The 24,808-nt window shown below is 27.4% G+C and overlaps 1 protein-coding gene across 2 annotated transcripts in view; it reads right to left on the reverse strand.

Annotated features, from left to right (window-relative positions):
- Window positions 1-24,808, reverse strand: part of LOC113548677 (neuropeptide Y receptor type 2-like) — a 171,673-nt gene that overhangs the window by 64,320 nt on the left and 82,545 nt on the right. For both annotated transcript variants that reach the window (XM_026949683.1, XM_026949682.1), the window contains one exon: window positions 193-368. In XM_026949683.1, the coding sequence (XP_026805484.1) occupies window positions 193-368 (176 nt within the window). The remainder of the gene's footprint in view (window positions 1-192; window positions 369-24,808) is intronic.

Consider the following 24,808-nt stretch of genomic DNA (forward strand, 5'->3'; position numbering starts at 1 on the left):
TATAGACTTGTAGTATATTTAAAAGTTTCAATTATTAGATTATGAAAAACTGCATTATTAAAGAAAAAATAGTATGATGGTATATCTTAACGAATAGTTCTATATACAACCATATTATATTATTAATAATTATTCAAAGTATCTCTATAATGTATAAGCACTTGCATATATTATATTATACTCGTAATATACCTGTTAGTCCGGCTCTTTCTTTCGCGCTCCACTTCTTCCCGCCTTGCGTTCTTCGTCGACGTACCCGGCTTACATCTGGCCCGGTCGTTAAGTTTTAACCAAACTCGGACATAGCAAAACGCTATGATCAGGAATGGCAGAACAAACTGTAGAATCGCAGTAATGGCACCAAAAATCTAAGGAAATCGTAAAAAATAAATTAATATAGTTATTTACTTATACGTATTGCGTATATATATATATTCTATATGTATATATAATAATAATTATAATTTATCACTATAATAGGTAAATATATTTATTTTATTATTAATATTGTAAGTATAACCTCTATTTTTTACTCTTTTTAGTTAAATTATTGTGAATTCTACTCTAAACCCGTCATATTTTTCATTAATTTTTTTAGTGAAAAAATATGTTAGGTTCGGCCTTATTAATTTTGTCACTAAAAAAATAAATAATTTGTAATTTTTTATGTTTGAGACTTTGAGAGAAATAGTATGAAGAAAGATCTTGAAATAATATCCAAATATATTGATATTGTATTAGAAAAAAAAATATATATTAGATATGACTTTATATTTTACTATGGAAGAAATGCTGTAAATAATTGCAACTCATTTTAAATTGTTTACAAAATGTAGGAAATATTCAAAACTATTAATATAGGTATTAATAAATAAGGTATTAAACTAATTAATTTCTGTTTTATAGCAAACTCAGTTCAAATAATCAAAATTAAATTTAACACGCAATATATTAAAACATTTTTAAAATATTCTATATTTAATTTTATTTATCAATTGTCCTCGATAAAATTAGGTGTCTGTTAAAGTGTTAAGTAGAACATTTTAAGACTTGTTATTTATATGATAACTATTATTTATTATATTTTAAATGTAATTTTAGTTTTAGAAATCTTAAAACGATTTTCTGTGATAATTATAATATTGTTATATTTTTTAAGATTTTTTTGTATAGTATTACAATTCAATTTATGGAAGCACATTGATATAATAGATGTTTATAAGCTATCAGTGGGTATTATATATATACTTGTATAACAACAAATATATGTAGACATTTTTATTTTGATTAAGTGATTTATTTTTTAAAGCTTACATGTCAGAAATTACGAAGAATACACTGTATATAGCGCATACTGTTTATACCTAACTAATCGCATTTATTATTGTATGTTAAAAATTCTCTTTCATAACCTGATATGTTTAATATACGTATTTTTTTGTTATTTTTTTTTCTTTTCTAAAAAAAAAAAAAAAATAAAATTGTTAAAGACGTTGAATACCGCAAGACATGACTTTGCTGTGTTGAAGGTTAAACGATCAGTAAATAAATGAATAAAAATGCAGCAGATCCGTTCATGAAAGTGTACACAACATGATAGCTTAGATCGTAATATGACGTACAAAAAATACTTGCAAGACCTACAAAATAAAAGATTTTTCACAGCACACGATCTCGAGCGAATAGCCAGTTTGTTTAAAGAAACTAAAACATCCTTAAAATTCCTAAATAAATGTGTTATATATTATTATTATTATACCAACGTACACATATAATATATTGTATTATATTATAGAGTAAAACTCATAAACACATTTTAATTTTAGATGTAGCACAGCATAATAAACAAACTACGATATTATATTGTTGTTACATAGTGTTTTGGTTCATATTATACAAATGGTTTTTAGTGAAGCGATATAATAATAATAGTAATAATAATATTACAATGCAAGAAAAGAAATATAAATTTTCGAACGTGGATATTAGGCAATAGTAAAACATATTTTTCCTACCTAAATGCTTGACTCTATCATTATAATTATTATAGTGGCTCATTGCCATATTAATGCAATGTAAACAACATTAATTGTATACGATAATGTCATTAAACGTATATTTTATATCACAACGGAATAGCATAAATGTTATTAATGTTAAACGCTTTGGAAAATTGTGTTTCCTATTGCGGCGTACGGTGCAGCTATACATTATTTCAACTTGGTACATAGGTAAAATAGTTCTATTGTGTGTCGATAAAACCACGTACTTTTATCTGCTTCAATATTTCGCAGCGCAAACCAATATTGATCAGATTGTTTTTCTGTTGAGTTGTGTTATTAATTCATACATGCATCCCTTTATTTTTATTGTAGGTACTATGTCTTGGACGAAGAAAGTAATTTCGATTTGCTTTCGGAATATAAAATATAAAATACATTTTCAAATGATAGTATAATAGCATAAATATTAAGAATAATAGTAATGGATATTAATTTATAAAATACATTTTTTAATCACAGTTCATTACTGTAGCATCCAACATGTGCATACTACCGGTATGTTACGCTCTGAATATGTCAGCATTTATCCTTAAAACAAACCATTATAACGTCTGCCTTACTTGAAATAAAAATAAAATTTGTATTTAATTCAAAAGCACAGTTTTTGTTTTTGGCTTAAATGTAAATTATAATTTTTAAAACAATTCTGTTACCATAATTTTGTCATTAACCTACGCCATAACATTGTGTATCTCGTTTTAGCATAGCGCGTCCAGTGGCAGTGAACTTTGCTCATATAGCAGTAATTAAACCCCAATCTACGTCTGCAAAAATTAAATCCGGGTAAACTTTCAAAAATAACATTAATAAAGATTCCAGAAATTTGAAAACTAAACAAAACTTTAACTACTTCAAACAGCAATGATTCAGTCTTTTCATTTATCACTGCAAATTTGAGTAGCCCTATATCTGTTGTAAGGACTCTTGCCCTATCAAATTGTACAAAAAAAAAAAATGTTTTCTAGTACTTTCGAACAAATTCAGTTACATCAGTAAAAATCAAAAATATTTTTTTTTTTAAATCGTTCCGAAGTACATGCACATGACGAAGCTGTCTTAAATAAACAATTATATTGTTGAGTGTATAGACAGTGAGGCAAAATAATAGGTACTTCCATTCTACCTATAATTGCAAGTGACATTATTAACTCCTCTGGTATTTGCTCAAGCATTATTAAGCTGATCGACATAGATAGTGATTATGATATTCCAACAATAATTTCCGGAAGTTATTCAAAACTATATACTGACTATTTAGGCATTCAAAATAATTGTAAGCAGGTACAATGCCGAAAATGGAAGTGAGACATAACGTTTCAAAGTATTGTCTCATAAAATAATTAAATCTTTAGTATTGGTTTATTTCGTTGTTTCTTTTATTACATCATCAAATACAAACATAATATATTTGAACTTATTTAACAGATAATTTTTTTTTTTACAAATTCTGTTATGGGATGGACACTAATATGATGTTTGGCCTTTAATAACCTCAAATGTTCACCATCGAACTATATGTCCCGGCGAGTTAAAATGCTCGCACAATACGCACTGATTCAACACATTAAGACAAATGAACAATTATACTATGGACAGATACGAGAGTGTTGGATGGTATACTGAGATTTGGTAAGCCATTACGGGAAGTCTTCGTATTTCTTCAATGAATGGACTTGAATACTGATAGTCCGTTGGTTGTGTAATAGCTATTTGGGCGTAATCGTTTGTACTTTATTGTTTGGACGTGAGCCGTATTTATTTTGAAATTTAAAATTAATTTAAAAATTATCAATTCCCAAACTTACGGAGAACTTTATTATTGTTAAATATTATACACGTGCATATTATTATTCGTATTTTTACGTAATATTATGTTTGCTATGTCTACGATAAAATAATTTTGTAATAAATGTTACACATCACAAATTTACTCATTAAGCCTATATCACACGTACTGACAGTGAACATAGGTATAAATATAGAATGCACTGAATAATAAGTATTAACTTAAAAACGTTATAGAACTGTTTGTATAGCCACCATTCTCTAGATGGAAGGTATATATTATAAAGGGGTTGGTCAAAGGATCTCTTGAAATGGTTTTCAATCCTACTTAACAAATCTTATTGAAGGTTTTCATCTCTCTACCTAAAATGTCATATTTGGTTTATCTTTTTTAGGCATAGCAAATATTAGTTCTAGAGTTACACAGAGTGGCGTCCTCTCTTAATTAATATACAGTATAAACGCTTTTGACAAATATACCTCTCCAAACACATCAGTTGCTACGTTTATGAATGACAAGTTTATATTATTATTTCATACTTCATAATTATCCAGTTGCTACTTCCTTAATTCTCTATAACTACCTTGAGCTCCTATATAATATGTGTGATACAAAAAAAAGGCACTTAAAAGTAAATTAATTGAAATTTTCACATACCAAATTCACTCTGTTGTGATGCACCAGAGTCATTGAACCCATATCACTTTCTCGCTTTATACTTTTACATACAACTGTTAAATTTGAGTTAAATTAAATAAACAAACTATTTTAAATTAAAATTGACTTAAGCTTTTATTTTGAATCCACGAATTTAAGAGACGGAAAGTGGGTACGCTGTAATATGATATAATACATTAATAGAATATATTGAAATAGGTCAATAGGTGGTAATCAATATTATAGAAAAAATTATTATGTTAAAAACCTATATAGATATTAAAAAAATTGTAATATGATAAAATAACTTTTCAGATATGATATTGATTGATACAATATATATATTTATATTACTTCATTTCTAAATAAATACTCTGATTATGTGTATTATTAGTCACGTAGAGTTAAATATATAGCAGATGACTTATATTATGTAAAAAGACCTAACCCAAAAATGATGATAAATAACTTTGTGCACATCTAGACAGAAACATGAACGTTGGGAGACCATTATAAATATTTTAATAATAGAAACCTAAAGTTTCTAGAAATGCACCCCACATGACTATCAAATGGTTAATTTTAAATAACAATATATACTAAATAAAATATAAAATCCTTTTATGCAAATCTTTATTATTATTCTCATACAGAAGAATGGCATTAAAATTTAAAATTATAACAAAAAAATTAAATATAATCAAACTCATGGTTATAATAACAATACCTACCGCTGAAATGTGATCAACGTATTTATTATAAGTTGAAAATTAAGACAATAAAAATCTTAATGTATTTTACAAGCAACTAGCAATATTGTGTAAATTTCAATATTTACATATACACTTACTTTTATATAATAGACACTGATCTAAGTATACAGATCATATTTTTTTTCTTTTGATTCATAAGTCTTATTATACAATTTGTGACAAAAGAGAACAATAAGAACAATCGATGGTAAATAAGTTAGAATAAAAAGGCAGATTAGACAGACTGTAGAAGCCTCCCAGTGGAGATACTACGAGTACAGATCATATAATTTAAAAAAAAATGTCATAATAAAATATTATGCATATCATACTGATTTTATTTCCATTGAATTCAGTGCAAAGCTAATCACTTTCTAAACACTAAAATACGCATACACTCAAAGTATAACATTTATAAATTATTTACTTAAACGATAGTATAAAGTATAAACGAAACTTTAAAATTAAAAATACTCGTTTCTTAATATGTTTAATAATAATTTGGAATATTAATTATTATAATTATATAACATGCTGTGTTTGACTCACAAAAATGTCACAGAAACTTGGAAGTTTAGGAACTTCCATTGTAACTTTGGCTAAATATGTTACACGAATGGCTAACATTTTGAACAGCTAAGGAAATATTAAACAAATCTATACCCGCTTAATAAATAATATAAATACTAAGAAATCTGTGCAAATCAAAGGAAAACTTTTCAATATCAAATACATACACTGCGAACATAAGTATATATTTTTCAAAATATTAAGTTTATACAATATGCCATTTTAATGGTCTATATTGTTTTAGTTTAAAAATGTATAGGTATCAACTTGTATTTTATAACTATATTAATTAGATTATTAGTAAGAATAATAGTAAACCATATTATTTCTAAAAACAATCAAAAACTAAAAAAAATAATAATTTACATTTTTATTTTTGAACGATACGCTCGTGGTCATTAATTTCAAAGTAAAAACTGGGTAATATATGGGCAGAACAAAATTAATTTAATTTTATAATTATCTTTGCTCATTTGGATATTTATTTTTGTTGCTAAAATAGTATATTTATGGTATTATGCATGTTTCATATTATATTGGATTAATATTACAATATTTTTTTTGTTTTTTATATACAATTTTAATTAATTACTGCTTTGGTAAACTCGCAGTAAAAAATATAATAAATAATGATTAATGAAAAAGTTTTATTTATTCTGGTATTCTTTATCCGTTCTATTTGTTTTGCGCTATTAAAATGAGCAAAAGTATAATTAATAATACGATATGATTGTAAATTGTTTTTTTTGTATGAAATTACAAAAAAACTGAGTTTTCCAACATCGAATTAAAAAAAAAATAAGACAATAACGATTATTGTGTGTTTGGATACGATAAATTTAAATTATTAATATTTTATAATTTTATTGTAAATGATATTTTAACTTACTGCGTGTTTTGGATATAATATGATGGTTTTGTTTATACGTTTGTGTGCATGCGTGTGTAGGTACTACGATTCTTAAAACGAAATATCGACGCTTTATCAGTGCTATCAAGTTTACTGTGTTTTAAGGTAAACAAGAAAGTTTACAGTTTAGTCAATCTAGACGAGATTTAATAGTATTACACACACACACATAAATATACATTAAGTGCGGTTTTAGTTTATAAATCGACTCTGTTTCAACTACAAATTTTCGAAATCCGATGTCACATACTATGAAAGAGATTTATTTTTGCTTAAAACGTCTCTACTTAACAAGAAAATAATAAACAAAGCATAATATAATATAGTGGCGTAGGTTGTTAGATGTATACGTTAATATTATGTGTATTATAAATTATATAATATGAAGGGATATCGAAAGAGATTTCATTTTTGATTAGTTACCGAATAATGTGGAGTTTTAAACGCAGGCAGTGCATCACCAACCGCATATAGTACTTACATATTATTGTATTATTGTAAAATTAAATCGTCGAAACATATAATAAACGACTTGAACATTTTTCCAGTATCATAAATATTTGATAAATAATAATTTATACTTTATAATATTATACTCGTGTTCTTATACCGCCATAATGTGGAACATTAAATAACGTCCGTTACATCCATTCGAGTTGAAGTTGAACGAGTAGCATAGTATAATAATATGTCTCAATAATAATATTATATTATTATTATTAATATTATTATTTTATAACGAGCAACGACGCGATAAAAATGGAATGAGCGAATACTTTACGGAGGAATTATTATTTATTATGGTTAGTGCAATTTGGCGAAGCGATTTTTACTTTTTAGACTGTGAACCGAACGATAGCAGGGAACCATTATATTGTGGTCTGTGGGCTTTACAATGACGCCTGCTATGGCTTTTTGCCGATTAAATTCTTTTCGGCAGGTAACAAATTGTGCGCGGCACTCGCACTCCGTATAATACAATTTAATGGATTGAAAATCCAACAAAAATCATTATTATGCTCTGAACTATACAATATTTATTAATAGAAAAACCGTAAAAAAACAGCGCAGAGGAAGAAGTATATTTTGTTTGTTAATTGCACGCATTGGAAATAACATACCAGCTTAACTTTTGTGCTGTCTACATGAATACAATATATTACAATATATAATATTATATTGTTATACTGTGACGAAATATCACGAAATAAAACGGATTTTATATGATTTGACATCGTTCTCAAACACTATTTAAATGTACACTTAGATCAAATGCGACCAATCTGTCGAACACCAGTTACTGATATAGGTACATATATATATATATATAGAATCTCATCATGTTTTATATTTTACGACAAATTTTTTTATTTAAATATTAAATATTTTTACAATTATTTTATATTCTATTCGAATCACATCACGCCATATCAGAATACGATTTGAACATTTAATGCGATGGCATTATTGGAATTACCTAATTTATACCATATTCAATAATATTTTATCGGTTGGGGTATTACTTATAAACTAATAATAATCTTGTTTACATAAATTCGTAATCAGCTATATTTACGTTTCAGCGTTGTATAATGTAATATATTAAAATTTAGGCATGCGATAATTTTAAGTTTAAAAGTTGTAAAAAGTGTAAGAAAAACGTTGACATATTTTTTTATGCTATTCTGTTGTATATTATTTATAAAATATACGTAAATTATATTTATGAAATACGTGTATAATACGGAGTTGTTATTTTAATAATAAATATCTGTTGTTTCAAAATATAATGTAAACTTTCTTTAAATTTTATTTTTTTGAAAATGTATGACACTTGCGATTTTAACATTATGTACAATATGTCTCTAATTTTGTTGAAAAAACTTTTTTACTAAAATTCTTTTGACAATATTTTACACGAAGAAAAATACTAAACAAAAAATATTGACGATTGACAGAATATTTTAATAGAGTTGAATTTAACATAGATTTTAAAATACCTAAATAATATTATTTTTACAATTTTTTTTTTTTACGCACACAATTGATAATTTCCGGTTATAATTTTCAATATTACTTTACGTTTAATTCATTTTTTTTATTATTATTTAAATACATATTTCAATCTTTTTTTTTAACACGCATAGAATTTTATAAAATTATAAATATTATACAATAACATGAGAAACACGGTTAGAGAGCTGCTGTGCATGAACGGCATCCAAATTTTTTTTATACATATTTGAATAATATGCACATTTTAAATTAATAATAATAATTTAATTGTTATTTAACTGGTTTTTAATTTTAATATACTATGTAATTTTTAAGATGGTATGGCTCGGTTAGTATTATCTGAATCGGTAAATTGGCTTAAATTTCAGCGATTTGAGAGTATGCTAAATTTGTGACGGGTTAGGAAATATATATTTTAGGCAACCGTAAGAATATTTAATTTTTAAACAGAGTTTAGATTTGTTGTTGCATTTCATTTTGGCTTACACTTTTCAGTTGAAGAAATTATTATTATTTTTTTAAGTTAAATATTTTTGAATAATGGATATTCATTGTAACAATTACAAATTATTAATTATGGCGGAGGATGAATTTTACTGGTAGATTTCGATTTTGGATAAGAAACAAAAGAGTGTAGATCATTACAACTTTCATGGCGTGGATTACTATTGCTTTAGTTTTTTGTTTGTCCGTAATTCTGGCAGTTCATTCACCGAGGGCTCGATTTTTATCTTCGTATAGCACATTTAATTTAATAAAAAACGTCACTAATAATTAATGATGGTTTGGGGTCAATAAAAAATGGAGGCAACGGGGTTTTGTGTTTGGTTATGTAATACACGTTGGTAATGTTTTGGTCAGGTTGTTTGTTGATAAATGTAATTGGAGTGACGCCGTAGGTTGCATCATTCATTTTATAGAGCTAATTACGACTCGTTAAAGGTATCAGCTATCACGCGGCTGAGACAGCAGTAGCTGTATACAGTCGTCCAATAAGATACGATATTGCAGGTATGCTGACAGTTATTTATTAATGTGAATAATTAAAAAAAATAAAATGGTAAATAGACTTATGTGCTCCTTAAGAATTTTTTTAAAGTGGAGATTTAAATCTGAGAACATTTTCTTATGTACTTCTATTATGTCGCTTCACTCTTTTATACAACGTGATCTTAGATTCTTATGTTTATTATGTTTTGTAACTATTTTTACGTATAGATGAGTTCTGTGAAATCGTTGTTATTATTATTTTAATTATAAAATAAATGATTTAAGAACTATATGATTGTGTTATTTATTTATGAAATGAATAAATCAGTTTTTCTTTCAATAAATTATTAAATAGAGAAATAAATTATTTGATTTTACATGCGATATTATTATATTAAGCGTCCATTGTTCTTCTATTATTTAAAAATAAAATCACCGATATAAAACAATATTATGCCAATATTCCTGTATACTATATAAAAATGTAATATAATTAATACGAGTAATTAACATTGTTCCGGAGATAAGAGCTTATGTTTTTGTAACTAAAAACCATAAAACTAAGAAACAAAAAATAATAAGTAATTTAAGGGAATTTCAGCTATTCACAGCGAGAGAAAATATTATGAAAACCAAATAATTTAATAAAAGTAAGTACTCAAAACTTTCATGAAATGATTTTGAGAATTTATTTATTTAAGTTTTATAATTTAATAAATATTCAAGAATAAAGTTCAATGATTCGTTTCAATTTGGACATCACATTCATTTGTTAATTAACTGATTTAAATTATGGCAAAGTTTTTGTTTGATTATCTCTCAAAAATGTTGCACAAATTCATGTATTTTACATATAATACACGAAAAGGATGCCTATTTATGAAATCAATAAAGTTTTATTATATTTTGATATTAAGTAATTAAATAATTAAATTAAAAATTCCCATGAATAATTAATTCAAAAAAACATATTTTGCATACAATTATATTGTTATAAACTATAGAGTCACTATACTGATACAAAAATAGTTTTGTAATGCATTATTTTAAATGTAATCACACACAAAAGGTAAGCGAATTACTTAATCATTTTTAATATTATAATATAACGAGTAATGAAAAACACCTGTATTTGTGCTTATTATTTTATATATTTTCGATTTTTAATTTAATTAAAATGTAAATATTATATCGCAATTACAAAAAATTATCACAACTTTTTATCTACGCACTATAATTATTTAACTTAAATTATTGTAGGTAAACCATAGTAAAACATTTTTCCAAATTTAAAAACTGTATCTAGAGGCTTTTAATGGTGTTGGTGGGGAAAAAAGGGAATCGATTCGTGCCGCTAATATTTTAAACTCGTAAAACAAACGAAAGGATAGTAAAACACTTATTACCAACATGCGAGCTTGCAGTGCGCGTTGTTTGGCTATAAAATTACATGCCACAGTATGTAAATACATACGTGTTGTTTACGCTTTTGAAAAATAACTTTAATTTCTGTTTCAAGCCAGATTGACAAAACTAATTTCAAGTAATTTGTACATTTTTGTTTTAGTCGGCTTATATGGTCTGTAGTAGAAATATTCATTCTTCTTAGTCATTAAAAATACATTTTTTTCTACCCCAACAAATTACCCCTCGACAAAGAAACATTTTTTAATATCCACGTGCCCATAATGAATGCATGCATGAAAGGTACTCTCGTAAATTAAATGCAATTTTAGTAGACAAGTAAAAACGTTTACCATACATTTATTTCGGAATTAAAACAATAATATTTAACCTCAAGTATGTATTTCTGCTTGAATTTTCTACTTTTCAAAATTGTATTTTCCTATATCATATTACATTGATGCTGGTATTGTGTATCATTTATATGGTAATTTTTAAACAAACACTGAAATAATACAACGATAAAAATAACTTTGTAAGATATCATACACGTTTGAAAATTTGAAAATTACTTTGTACGAACAAAACAAATTCAAATCCAACCCTATAGAGTAGGGGCGGTCAAACAGTCGATCGCGGACAATTTTAAAGTAAATCATGCGATGTCACACTTCAACAAAATAATATGTTAATTAGACTTAAGTAATTAGATTTTAGAAATTATTATTTATTATTATATTATTTTTAGTAATTATTAATTAGTTTATAATACTTGTTGTATTTTTATATATACTTTATGCGAGTATGTTTCTTAATAACTATACTTATTCAATAATTAAAAAAATGTCTATGAAAGTCGATCCTCAAAGGTAAAGTATATCTTATATTTTTAGTAGATTGTGATCAATAAAAGTTTGGCCACCCCTGTTATAGAGTATAGACTATGACTATCTACACTAGTTAATAAAAATATACACTTACGTTCATACTAAATGGACGTATGAAGTCATAATGATAATAATTGAAATCTTTGGCTTATGTTTACATACCACATTGTTTGCGTCGACCAATAGTATTACGTTTTAATTAGGTACATTCTTTTTGAGAGGGTTAGATCTTTGCGGTTCATCAATATAAATTCTTCATTTAGGCTACGACGATAGTGATGAGAAAATTCCACCCTTTTATGACAAATTGAGTTGATATAGGGCCACATGATTAGTCTTTATTGGGACATTGCATATAAAGGCAAATGCCTGTATGTATATCTATATATATATTATATATTATCGTTTTTTTTTTATTTCATGAACGAGAGAATGAACCCATATCAATTAATTATTTTATCGGGGTTCAGATGTTCTGCGGAAACGTTTGAACACTATATAATACATAATACATCATAAATATTGTACACTGACATTAAGATTGAAATGACTTACCAGTTACCAAGCTAAAACGAGTCAGATAAGACGTTAGCTTTGCTTTCTACAACAGCTCGCAATACACTTTATTGAGTAAATAATACAATTTTTAATTTATAGTTACTCAATATATTATTATTGTCAACTGTGAAGTCATACTACTTCACGTCTAGTTCATGTGAATGTAACCAAAACGTTAAGTAATAATCGATAGTAAACATTTAGATTAAAAAGTAAATAAAAGAATTTCCAACCCAAAATAATAGCAATATTTTGCATAGATCGTTTCCGGTAAAAATAAAAAAATTAAAAAAATACCGTTTATTTATCTTACATGTTATTTTATAATATAATATAAAATACTGTATTTTAATGAAAGTTCTTAATGGTTAAATTTTGTCGACGGTGGGAAAGAAATCGCGTTGAATACTTACTTATTAAAACCACTTTGTCACAACCCGTAGGTAGACACTAGCCGGCTGGTAAAACAGGATTAAATCTACGTAATATATTGATATATTATCAAATTTTTTGTATTTATCGGTTCGCAAATTATTGTTTGTATCTAAATAATTATCAGTGAATAAATTTAAAATAATTAGTAATCAGAGAAACTTTTGTATACTTATAAATTATAATACCTTTGTATATATTATACTAAAGTGTTATCGTTAAACTGCATTATTATCTATTTTCATAGGTTACGAGAAATGTAAATAATGAATGAAGACTTGACGACGTCAAGCAAGTGACCTTTTTCGCACATGAAAATATATTGCTTTATATTATGTTTCTCAATATAATGCTCAAGTTCATATTTGGTCGATGCGTACTTACAAACGACTTGATTGACATTTATTATATTTTTCCGGATAAATTCGAGTATAATGAACGAATAAACGTCAAACTTCACATAACATTATTATTAGTATAATTACAAATTACAATAATGTTCAATAATTATATTGCCTGCGATAATATTATAATATCGTATTTTACGAGGTAAAATATAGACAATAAGCGTACTAATTGTTAGGTATATTTATATAATGTCACGTTATTATTGATGGACTATACATTTGAATTTATATTATCCATGACATTTTCTTATTGTCAAATAATGCTGAAAAAATATGTATTTAGTTTATGCATGTGTTGTGTAAAACCTGAAAATATTTTTTTTATGTACATGAAATTACGTTTTTTTCCCAGAACTAAATAAAAAAATGTCTATAAAAAAATAAATAAATATCCATTTATCATCCAATTTTTTTACTCGAAATGACATAATTGTAGGTCAGGTAGAGTAACTTTTCAAATTTTATTATTATCAGATTGAAAGGAAAATTATTTTGGAGCTTCTGATTCGGGACATTTATATGGATATTACATTAATACCTCAAGTATATAAGCCATTTAGGATTTAGCCATGTTGTATTTACGTATATTAAAAGCTTCATGATAATATTATTCATGTCATTTTAGGGACGGTTGTAATTAATTTTTATACCTTTTATCGTAGAAAAAGACATAACGTTCTTAGTGAATACGAACAAACGATAATAATTTTTAGTTTAAAACATCGGAATAACAGTTTTTGTAAAAATTTGATAGTAATTATTGTAATAGTTTTTCCAGTTGATAAACTCGCACGAATCGCAAAGCATTCAATGTTAAAATATTAAAATTATTCGAATCGTACCGATAATTTAAGTCCGTATAATTTTTATATATATTATGATATACAATATTCAATTTAATCGGCCTGGTAAGGATTTTGAATCGATATCAAATCATGTTATGAGACGATATAGCAGTGTGAGACTGTGTATTTTATTACGATATATATCAAATTTGGTTGGTCGCCACGGGAGTTTCACAATAATAATTCACTCTGCGTCATAATAAAATGACTGACGCTACCACCACAGAATCCACTTCACTTTTGTCTCGGCGTGGTGGTTGTTATTGATGGATCATTAACTCGCCCCCGGTCAGATTACCCGTTAAATTTGGTTCGGACAGTCAAGATATATAAATTCGGACACCGGACGCGACGGGATACGTTCTGTCAGTTTCTGTTTCACGGTTGGTCGAGATCAATTTTGAGCAGTGTTGGGACTTAACTGAGATACATATAGCTGTGTAACGTCATCTGTTACTGTTGCGGCTTGTATCTAGTCACGTTTTTTTCGAAGTAACTTTTATCTAGATACTTGTTGTAACTTTGTTATTAATGGATACAAGATGGTTATATATATAAATATATATGTTATTTTAAATTTTCAACATTATAGTTTTAGTGCACGTTGTATTGAAACGAATTCGTTCCATTTTAATATACAATAATTGAGGAATATTAACACATTTGTAGACTCATCACAGTTTACTCATTTAGATTGTAGGTTGATCACCAAACGGAAGATGTATGTTTCAATACCGATTTAATAATAATGCTCTATAAGTTGAGCGATAAATGTAATAATACAATGATGTATTTTTTTGTGACTGCTGACACTTGTCTTCTACAGTAGGAATATTTAGCAAAAGTTTAACATAAATCCAGATACATATTTTTAAAATCTGTAATTCAAATATTTATAACATTGAATTATTAAATGTTAAATAATAATTTATCCACAAACGATTTTTATTATTATTCAAAAACTTATAATCGTAAAAATTTAAAATATTCCAATGTTACTTAAATTTACATTTGGAACAATGATATTACAAAATATTTAGAATAATATCTTAAGATATTATAAAGGCATTTGAAATTTTTGATGACCTACCTAGAGCAAAGTTATTCCCCCAATATAATATTCTCGATTACCATAGACCATTGAAATTATTTTTTATTGATTGCTCTTTGTCGAAATAATTAGTAACAAAACAATGTAATTAATAATTATAATGACTTTAATAAAAATAAGAATATTTCATTACGGTATATTATTGTTATTTTATTCAATTTGGATTTTCAAGAATTGTAATATTTTGAAATTTCTATAATTTTTTTTAATTGCATTATAATTAATTTATAAGTTAATGATTTATAAATTATTTTATTTATGATATTTTTTTTTTCTATTATACATTTGTTATTTTTTTGTTATTTTTTCCGTTTATAATATTATTATTTATAGTATATTCTATATACTCGTCAATGGTTTACGCTATTCATAGATATTTGATTCTCGACCTTCCAAGATCAATATTTATACTTAAAAAGTTTGTTCTACGTTTTTCGTGACACGTGTTGCGAGTATAATATTTTAAAGACCAACTACTTTAAAAGTTTCTATCAACGTATTGTATTTAAATTTAAAATATGCACTATGCATGTTAATAGCAAATTGTACCTGCAAATCTTAACGATTGCATATAATATGAAGGTTTAGGTTAATATAATTTTCGATTAAATTTATAAAAAATAATAAATTAAACATTAGGATTTATAAGGAAATCGAAACAATTGAACGGTAATAGTTAAGTGAGGTGTTGTAGCAAATGTACTAACAAAGAAATATTTTGAAGTGCCATTCTAAGAAACAAGAATTACAGTTATAATGTTAATATTATAGTGTGATTTTACAATCGGTTGCAAATGTTTTTTTTTCAATTCCATCTTATTAAAATGGCTGTTATGTAAAATATAAATTAAAATGTGTTCATACACAGAAAATATAATTTATAGTTTTAAATTACCACGTGGATCGAAAATATTGTATCGTTAGCATATTTTTTAGCTAACCCACGCAATTTTATAAAGTAAATTTAAAAATAACCTCAAGAAATAACTAATTAAATTTAATCCCTCATCCTTACAGGTATTTTTGCGTTTGTAATGAAAATCCTTTAGTTTGCAACGTTCTTACTTAAGTGCATGGTTCTAGGCGCTTAAACTTACCAAGCTAAGCCAACGAACTCAACCAATTTGTACATATTTTAAAAATAAATGAAATCTTCATATAGTTCTATTAAATCCCTTTGAAGATAAATTATATACTTAGAAGAACAGAAAAAACGCTTTATAATTCGGAGATTGGATCATTACAATTCATACGTGCGAGTTCTACGTATTATTATTATAATTTTATTTTGGTTAATATTTATTTTACATTGCAATAATTAGTGATTTTTAAATCAAAAAATAACGTATATCAAGTTAACATGAGCATATTTTTTGCAATTATAAGTATTTGCATGTAGTTTTGCATACAACTGCAATGTAACATGCAACATATTTGTTTAAATAACTTATTGAGAACGTGATCACCGCATTGTTCTTGAATTATACAAGCGCAAGTCATTAGCACTTACAATATCTTTTTAAATATGAGTCTTAAATTAATTTTAAAAATTAAAAATTTATTTATTTTTCCTGTAGCGATGATAGATATGATTCGTTCTTATAAATTTAAAGTAGTAAATATATGAAATTTATCCAATACATTTTTTATCAACTTGATAACTATTTTAAGATCAATCTCCGATTTTGTTATACGTTTTTTTTAACAGTATACCTTCTAAAGTTTTGCATTGTCAACTATACTGTAACACCATAACTTTATGTTTATGAATTTTTTCTGAGTTAAAAATGTTGAGGTTTTTTTGTTAAATATTAATGGAAAACTACCACATTTTATTGGACTTTATTTTCGCTAGTAATGATTTTTTAAGTTTGTGCTTCCTGCAGCACAATTTTATATTATCGAATTTCTTTTAAGTGAAAAATGTCTCGAGTTCGTTGCTTCATTTTACTGATGGTAAAACCTAGAATTAATTGAAATATATCAAAGCTGTTTAAGGACACTCAAATCGTATGAAACATCTGATAATACTTGAAAAAATTCCAAAAATTTGATCATGCAATTTTGATAAAAACAGCAAGTTGTTAAATTATAGAAAGATAACGATATAAATTAATTACCTGATTGTGATATCGGCACCACCGTGAGAGCAAACTATAAGTGTTAACAATTTTGGTTATCATATTTTTAATTTTTTTTTTATTTATTTCCTCATTTCATGAAATACATATTTTTATATCTTTCCTCGAACAAACATCGACCACCACAAAGATACTTTAAAATTTAAGAATTCCCAAATCCTAGTTATATTTGTAAGTACATATGATTATAAATTCTTCTTTATCGACAGTTCGTAAGTCCTAAGATGGAAATAGTCTAAATTGTGTCAATATAAAACGCGATTCTCAATAAATAACAGAATCGGTGTGATTATCTGTACTGTCTAGTACATACCACCCACTTTGAATCCAGTGGGAAACATTCGATATTTATCTTCTATCAAATGGAACTATACAATTATATATATAATATTGCAATAATACTTCATCGACAACGACAGTTCTTTAATTATAACCATATATAAATATCTTATAAAAATATATAATATATTTTTTTGTATTTTCAAATTATAACTATTCTTTTTTTTATCAAATTCTTACGAAATCGGTTTTATACTAAACGTTTTTGAAGATTTGGTTGTTGATTACTATGACTAGTACTTATTTGAAATCGTATAATCACTATAGATTGATGTCTTGAAAATGCCAACGATCTTCTATATGACAACCATCGTACACAATATTATTAATTTTACTTCAATGCAAAAAAATATCAATAAAGAAGTAAAAGATTTAAAAAATAAAACACACAAAAAACTGTTACTAATTATTGAGTAATTATTATTTATATCATCACTCGGTATCATTATCAACTTTATAAATTGATGTTATTGACTTACCAAAGTTGAAAATGTTAGTACAAAATACATTTATTAACAAAATGTTCTTACCTAATGAGTTAATTTCTATACTGACGACATTAGTCAATAATGTTCACGCGACCGCCATGTATATTATGTATAGATTACAAACGTAAATCATTAGATATAATACAATTCCTAAATGAGAGTATTGTATATATGCGTAACATAATATGTATTATTACTTATTTGTGTAAATATTTTATGATTTTTTATAATGTAAGGTACAGACTATAGCTAGACTATATTCATATGCATCCGTTTTCAGTGTTAACACATTGAAGAAAGGCCAGTTGATACCGAGTAAAATGTATATGCATTTGATAAAGGTTTAGACTTTTGGTCCACTGTGACCAAATAACGTATAATTTGAATCACAGAGATCACGCAAAGTATACACGAAGAGAGATTATATTGCGTGCACTTGAATATATATTATATGAGTAACATTATTTAGGTATGTTATTTACATTTGGCTACTCGGTTGATAACCAATCCATTTATCGCTTGTGCAATAATTAAGCGAAATATAATACGGTTACGACGCTTTTTTTGTCAAACAAAAAGGCGATAGCAAACTCTCCAGATTTTTAAGATTAGTAAAAATCTCCAGATTGACCTACTTTCTTAAATCAACATTATATTATTTTCCAGAAGTATATATTGTATCACAGTGGTGTACTTAGACCTAAATTTGGGGAAGAGGGGGTTTAATTGTTAAATAAACAATTTGTATGATCAATAATATATATCTCATAAAAAACTAGTTCTTCCTAAACATTTCAGGGGGGGGGCTATCCCCCGTCAGTATACCACAGTTTTATGTACCATATATTATAATCAAAATTTAAAGTTGAAAGTAATCACTTTTTAAAATGTGTATACCTATATTATTATACAAATTAAATTTAACTAACAATTTTTTAATTTAATTTTACTATTATAATAGTCATATAATCTTGACTATAATTTTAGAAATAGTCTACTGCTAAACGAATTGATTCGTATAATTATTTTTTTTTATTACACTTAACTTTTTTTTTAAATGTTTATTTTTCATATTATAAAAATAAAATTATTATGTACAAACGAATGTTTTACAGGCTTAGAATAAATATGGACTACAGCGGGTAATACTACAGTAAACACTGGAGAATTCACCATCGAGACAGGGCGCAGGTTATTAAAACCGGGAGAGTTTACAATCGGCCGGGCACAAAGTACATGGGAACACGTATAGAAGCTGAAAGTTGAATAAGAAAGCGTATTAAACTTTGCACGGTGGTCGAGTATTATTCGTCAAAATATATACCCCATATAATATCTTGTCCAATTTTATAAAATATATTGAAGATACTCGTGGTAAAGTGATGGATGCTCAAAAAAGTTTTTCGACGCGTAAACGTGAAATTTATACGTAATCGTCACAATGCATATATTATAATATTTGCATCATACCTATATCGTTTTCTCTCGAGACACAATCAACCGCCCCTTTACTGAACTCCATTGTCTAACGCATATAATGTATAACCGTCTACGCCAGTGTCGAATTGGATTATCATCCAAAATCCGATGGTTTTAATGAAGTTTTATTTTTTTATGTTTTATTTATACATAATGTATATATATATATTAAATATCTGTTTTTAATCAACGAAGAGAAATACTTATCAATAATAATTTTGTATGGATACGTCGAATATTCTCCGTTCTATCTATATTTTGAACCTTTAATGCAAAATTATTAAAAATGTTGCTTATCGGGCGTCCGCTTTCAATAAAATACGATAATACCTACGTCCAACGTATTATTATATTAGGCACTCTATTTTATTACTTGTTTTTTTTTTTGCACGTAGTACGCACGTTATATTCATAGTTCACGTTTTATTTCAATAATTATATATATTTACAATGAGCGGCGGTTAATGTGGTAATTTTTTTTTTACAGCTGTACAATACCATCCATATACAAAACCCATTCGAAGTATACGCTGCGATAAACGATAATAGAATATTATTATTTAACAAATAAAATTATACTTTATATCGTACAATACAGGCATTATGACGTTATTATACACGATAATCGTATATACCAGAGGTGGGCAACTGGCGGCCCGCGAACCTTTTTTATCTGGCCAGTACTATATTTTCTAATTACATCATACAATCTCAAAGTCAATCGTTTATACTCTATACTACGTCTATGCTAAATTAAAATGTATATTTTGAATGACCTTTTTTTACTTTCTTTACTCTGGCCCGCTAAATTTTAATTTTCTAAAAAATTGGCTCTCTAATAACTTTCAGTTGCCCATCCCTGGTATAGTGCTATATATACCACACCGGTTCGCGATCGAACGATGAGGCGCCAATGCACTGTACGTCCATACATAATGCGTATATTATAATAATAAGATATACGTCACTGTGCCGCGCAGCATAATATTATAATATATATGACAGTAACTTTCCTATTATTATTATTATTATTATACACATAATAATGCTGTGCCAGTTCGGAATTCCGTTGAAATGTTTAATATTTGTCGTCAAACAATTATATACATAGCACTCGCTTACGACGAGCTGCCCGTTAGATCTTGTGCGAAGCAAATATTAATTTCTAGTACTATATAATAATAATATATGGATTACCACACGATAAACAACCATTAATATTAACCAAGTATTCCTAGTATTCGGATGCTGTGTGTTGTGCGTTTAACTATAACAACTTCCGTCTAATCTCACCTATTGTAATATTTAATGCACAATATTATTATTACGGGGAATAGATTATACGCGTTGGTTACTCGGCAGGTCCAACTAACGCGTTTTAATTCGGTCCCAATAAAAATCACTTTTTCCAACGTTCCAATCGTTTTACATAGTATAAATACTGGGAGTTTTCTCCGACAGTGTGTGTGTATGCGTGCAGAATTTTCATTTACTTCACAACGAACGATACCTACACGATATTGTATGACAGAAAATTTAAATCAGAATTGTATTCTACCCTCGCAGACATTTTTTTTTTATTCGTCAAAGAAGAGATCCAATGAGAAGTATATATCTAAAACAAAGAAACACACTTTAAGTCGAGAAAAAAGGAAAAGTCACTTGATAAACAAAATAAATGAAAAATCGGATGACTGCCAAATCTCGAGTTTCCAATTTGTACGTTGTAAATGTATACCGTATTGATTTTATATTACTATTATTTATTTTAATAAACATCGACTTATTAGTTATTCTATATTGGGTTATTATACGCGACTGCTTTATTATTATTAGTTCTTAGCGATTATTGTGTGTATTATATTCGATAATAGGTGTAGTCAATCTGTAAAATCGTTTTCGGTTTAATATACAATAATTGTTCAATTTTAGTCGTGAAATTTCATTTCGACTTGGTTTTGTTATTGCAACGAAAGTTCAATAACTAATTTTTATGCGTTACATACCTAATATATGTATACACTACCTGTGAACACCAATTTGGCAATTCGAAACCAACTATTGTATGCGTCTCTTTACTCGCGGTACGGTGACAGCTAGTTTTGAAGGTGAACAATATTATTTTTTTTTCTCTTCACCCACTCCGTATTATTGTCGACAAAAAACGGTATATATTCGATTGAAACGTTTCAAGTTGAATGCGATTTAATATGATGACAGCTAGTGGGTATAATACCTATACACCAATATATACTGTATATAGACGAAATTATAAGACGCGACGTATAGCCGGCGATGTTAATGTTTCGAATTATGCGCGGCAATGATAATTATCGCACTATTCGGGCTCGTGGATTATAAATTAATCCACGTTCGATCGTTAATCTTACGTTTCACTGCCCCCGTTTACGGGCTGACCTATGCACCGTGTTTATTATATATGCCCGCGGAGCTTATCGACGTGCACGTGTTTAGCGATTCGATTAATTATGCATAATAATAGTATAATAATAATATTGTTGTGCACACATCATTATAGTTGGCCGACGCACTGTCGGGTGGGCGGATAATACGGTGTACAGCACCGAAATCGGTTAACTCGTCTTCGGCACCGCCTGATAACATATAATAATAATAATATATTATAATATATTATGTTATTGTGTACACTTGTACTACACTTTCTAATACGCACAATACGTGCATACTATTATGCGGAACGACTCGAATACTATATATATATATATATGTACACAGATCGTACGAGTCGTTAATTATATCGTCACCGGATATATACACAGTGACGATAATAATAATATATAATTATATACGTGACGTCTATAATACTGCAGATAACTAAACGCACCACAACGCGGCGGTTGTTGTTCTACATTTGATATCTTTATCCGTCGTCAAAAATCACGTTCACGTGACTTGCGAGAGTCTTGTTTCGACGACTACAAACAACGATTTATAATGCGGTACGAATTAAGTCAAGTCCGGGGCTGTGCGCGAGAAACTGTCAAGAATTTCGCACTAAATACATCATTGGTAATATATTTATGGACAATCTTATTAGTCTGACAATCCTGAAATATGCGATTATGTGCTATCTAATTATACAAACCGATTGCGTTTATGCAGGTATTTATTATACGTTCTTTGCATAGGTACCTCTAAACGACTGCGCACTAATTTCGATCGAATAACGTGACACAAATATTAAATTGAAATATTTGTTTATATATTAATCGAATCGATCAGAGTACATGCGTATCGCGAGAATCTATCTCCAATTCCTCGGGAAATTGTGCAGGATTGCATATTACATGTTTTTACCTATACTATACATATTAAAATAATATATCGTAGTTAAAATATGACGTGTATGTTACGAAGGTCGAAGGATAAATATCATGTATGTTTCTATAATTTATATAAATAATAAATTAAAGTACCGTTTTTTTGGCCTTGGATGCAAATCTACAATGCTAAAAGTAATATTTAAATCAGCCGAGTCGTTTAATGTAATATCATAAAGTTATATAATTATGCTTAAGTTCTTACAATTGAAATACCTAAGCAATGTAAAATTTTGAGAGCATATATTTTTATATGAAAACTTAATTCGACAACGAAGCAAAAAAAAAACGAATAATTGTGTTGAACACCTGCATAGATAACTATCCCTCCTACTTATTAATAGTTATATTATTATTAATTTTTTGTTACATCGTTCGGACAAATCATCTCGCAAACATTAAGTTCTCTATTAAAAAGGGGAGGGTATGTGTGCCCAACACCGTTATAAATCAATTGGATGTCAACGATTGGGCCCCGGGTATAGAGCGAGTATATTATATTTTATTCATGCGTAATTCGAAATAATGTTAAAATAATAATTATTTATACGTGGAGGGACGGATTTTGTGGTTTACGATGTAGAGCTGGTATGCGGATCTCGATCTGTGGCTGGGATTAAACTTACCAAACGGATTTTGGTATGGAGATCCGGATTTATTGCCCTCGGACCATACGCATCGGTACGTAATAATATATTATGGAATATTATTGTAGGTGGGGATTATATTAATATTATTGAAGTGTATATGTATAGCATGTTCGAAAATTCGGAAACAAAACATAAAATATGCAACAACAGTGTTACGGAATCGCGAAAACTTTTCTAGACTGACTTAGTAGCCGCAGATGAAGATTTTGAGCGTATAATATAGTAGGCTACTACTATAATACGCACGCTAAACGATAACTGAGTATATTATGATCATTTGGCCGTCGTGGTGATTTTATTTGCACAACGATTATAAAAGTGGCTTATTGAAATGTATTTTGAAATATTATTATTCGCCGAGGGCTTATTATTTTTATTTTGTAATTTATCCAATTTTATCTAAGAGAGCGAAAAAAATATCAAATTTAGGATCGAACAAAAGTTTCTTTAAGTTTTCCATTGCTAAAGGCTTGGACCCTCGAGCGAAATACATAAATCGTAAGTAAAACTTTCGTCTCATGTACATCAGCGTTGGCATATGTACCGATCCTATCCCATTAATTACACTGATTTGTCACGCATGTATATGTTAATTTTAATGTTTAAGTATGAAATTATGTTATTTCGTAAGATATCTAAATACTTAATACGCTGACCAAATAAAGGCGATAAACCGTATAATTAAACTAGACATTTTATAAATTCCCTGTGGTCGTTCAGTTATATTGTATGCATTGAAAATAGTTAGGATAAAAATGATATATTTGAAACATTTGAACTAAGTGGTATCATTTTCACTATCGATAAAAAGTACGATTTAATAAATTAAATAATAATTATCATTATGATATATACGACCAAATAGTGTTCGATGTATTTAAAATACCTGTGTATTGTGTAACTCAAAATATCATCAAAATCAATTTTTAAATAATACATAGTAAGCATTATTCCATCTAGT

Source organism: Rhopalosiphum maidis, chromosome 4, assembly GCF_003676215.2.
Source record: "Rhopalosiphum maidis isolate BTI-1 chromosome 4, ASM367621v3, whole genome shotgun sequence".
Lineage (NCBI taxonomy): Eukaryota > Metazoa > Arthropoda > Insecta > Hemiptera > Aphididae > Rhopalosiphum > Rhopalosiphum maidis.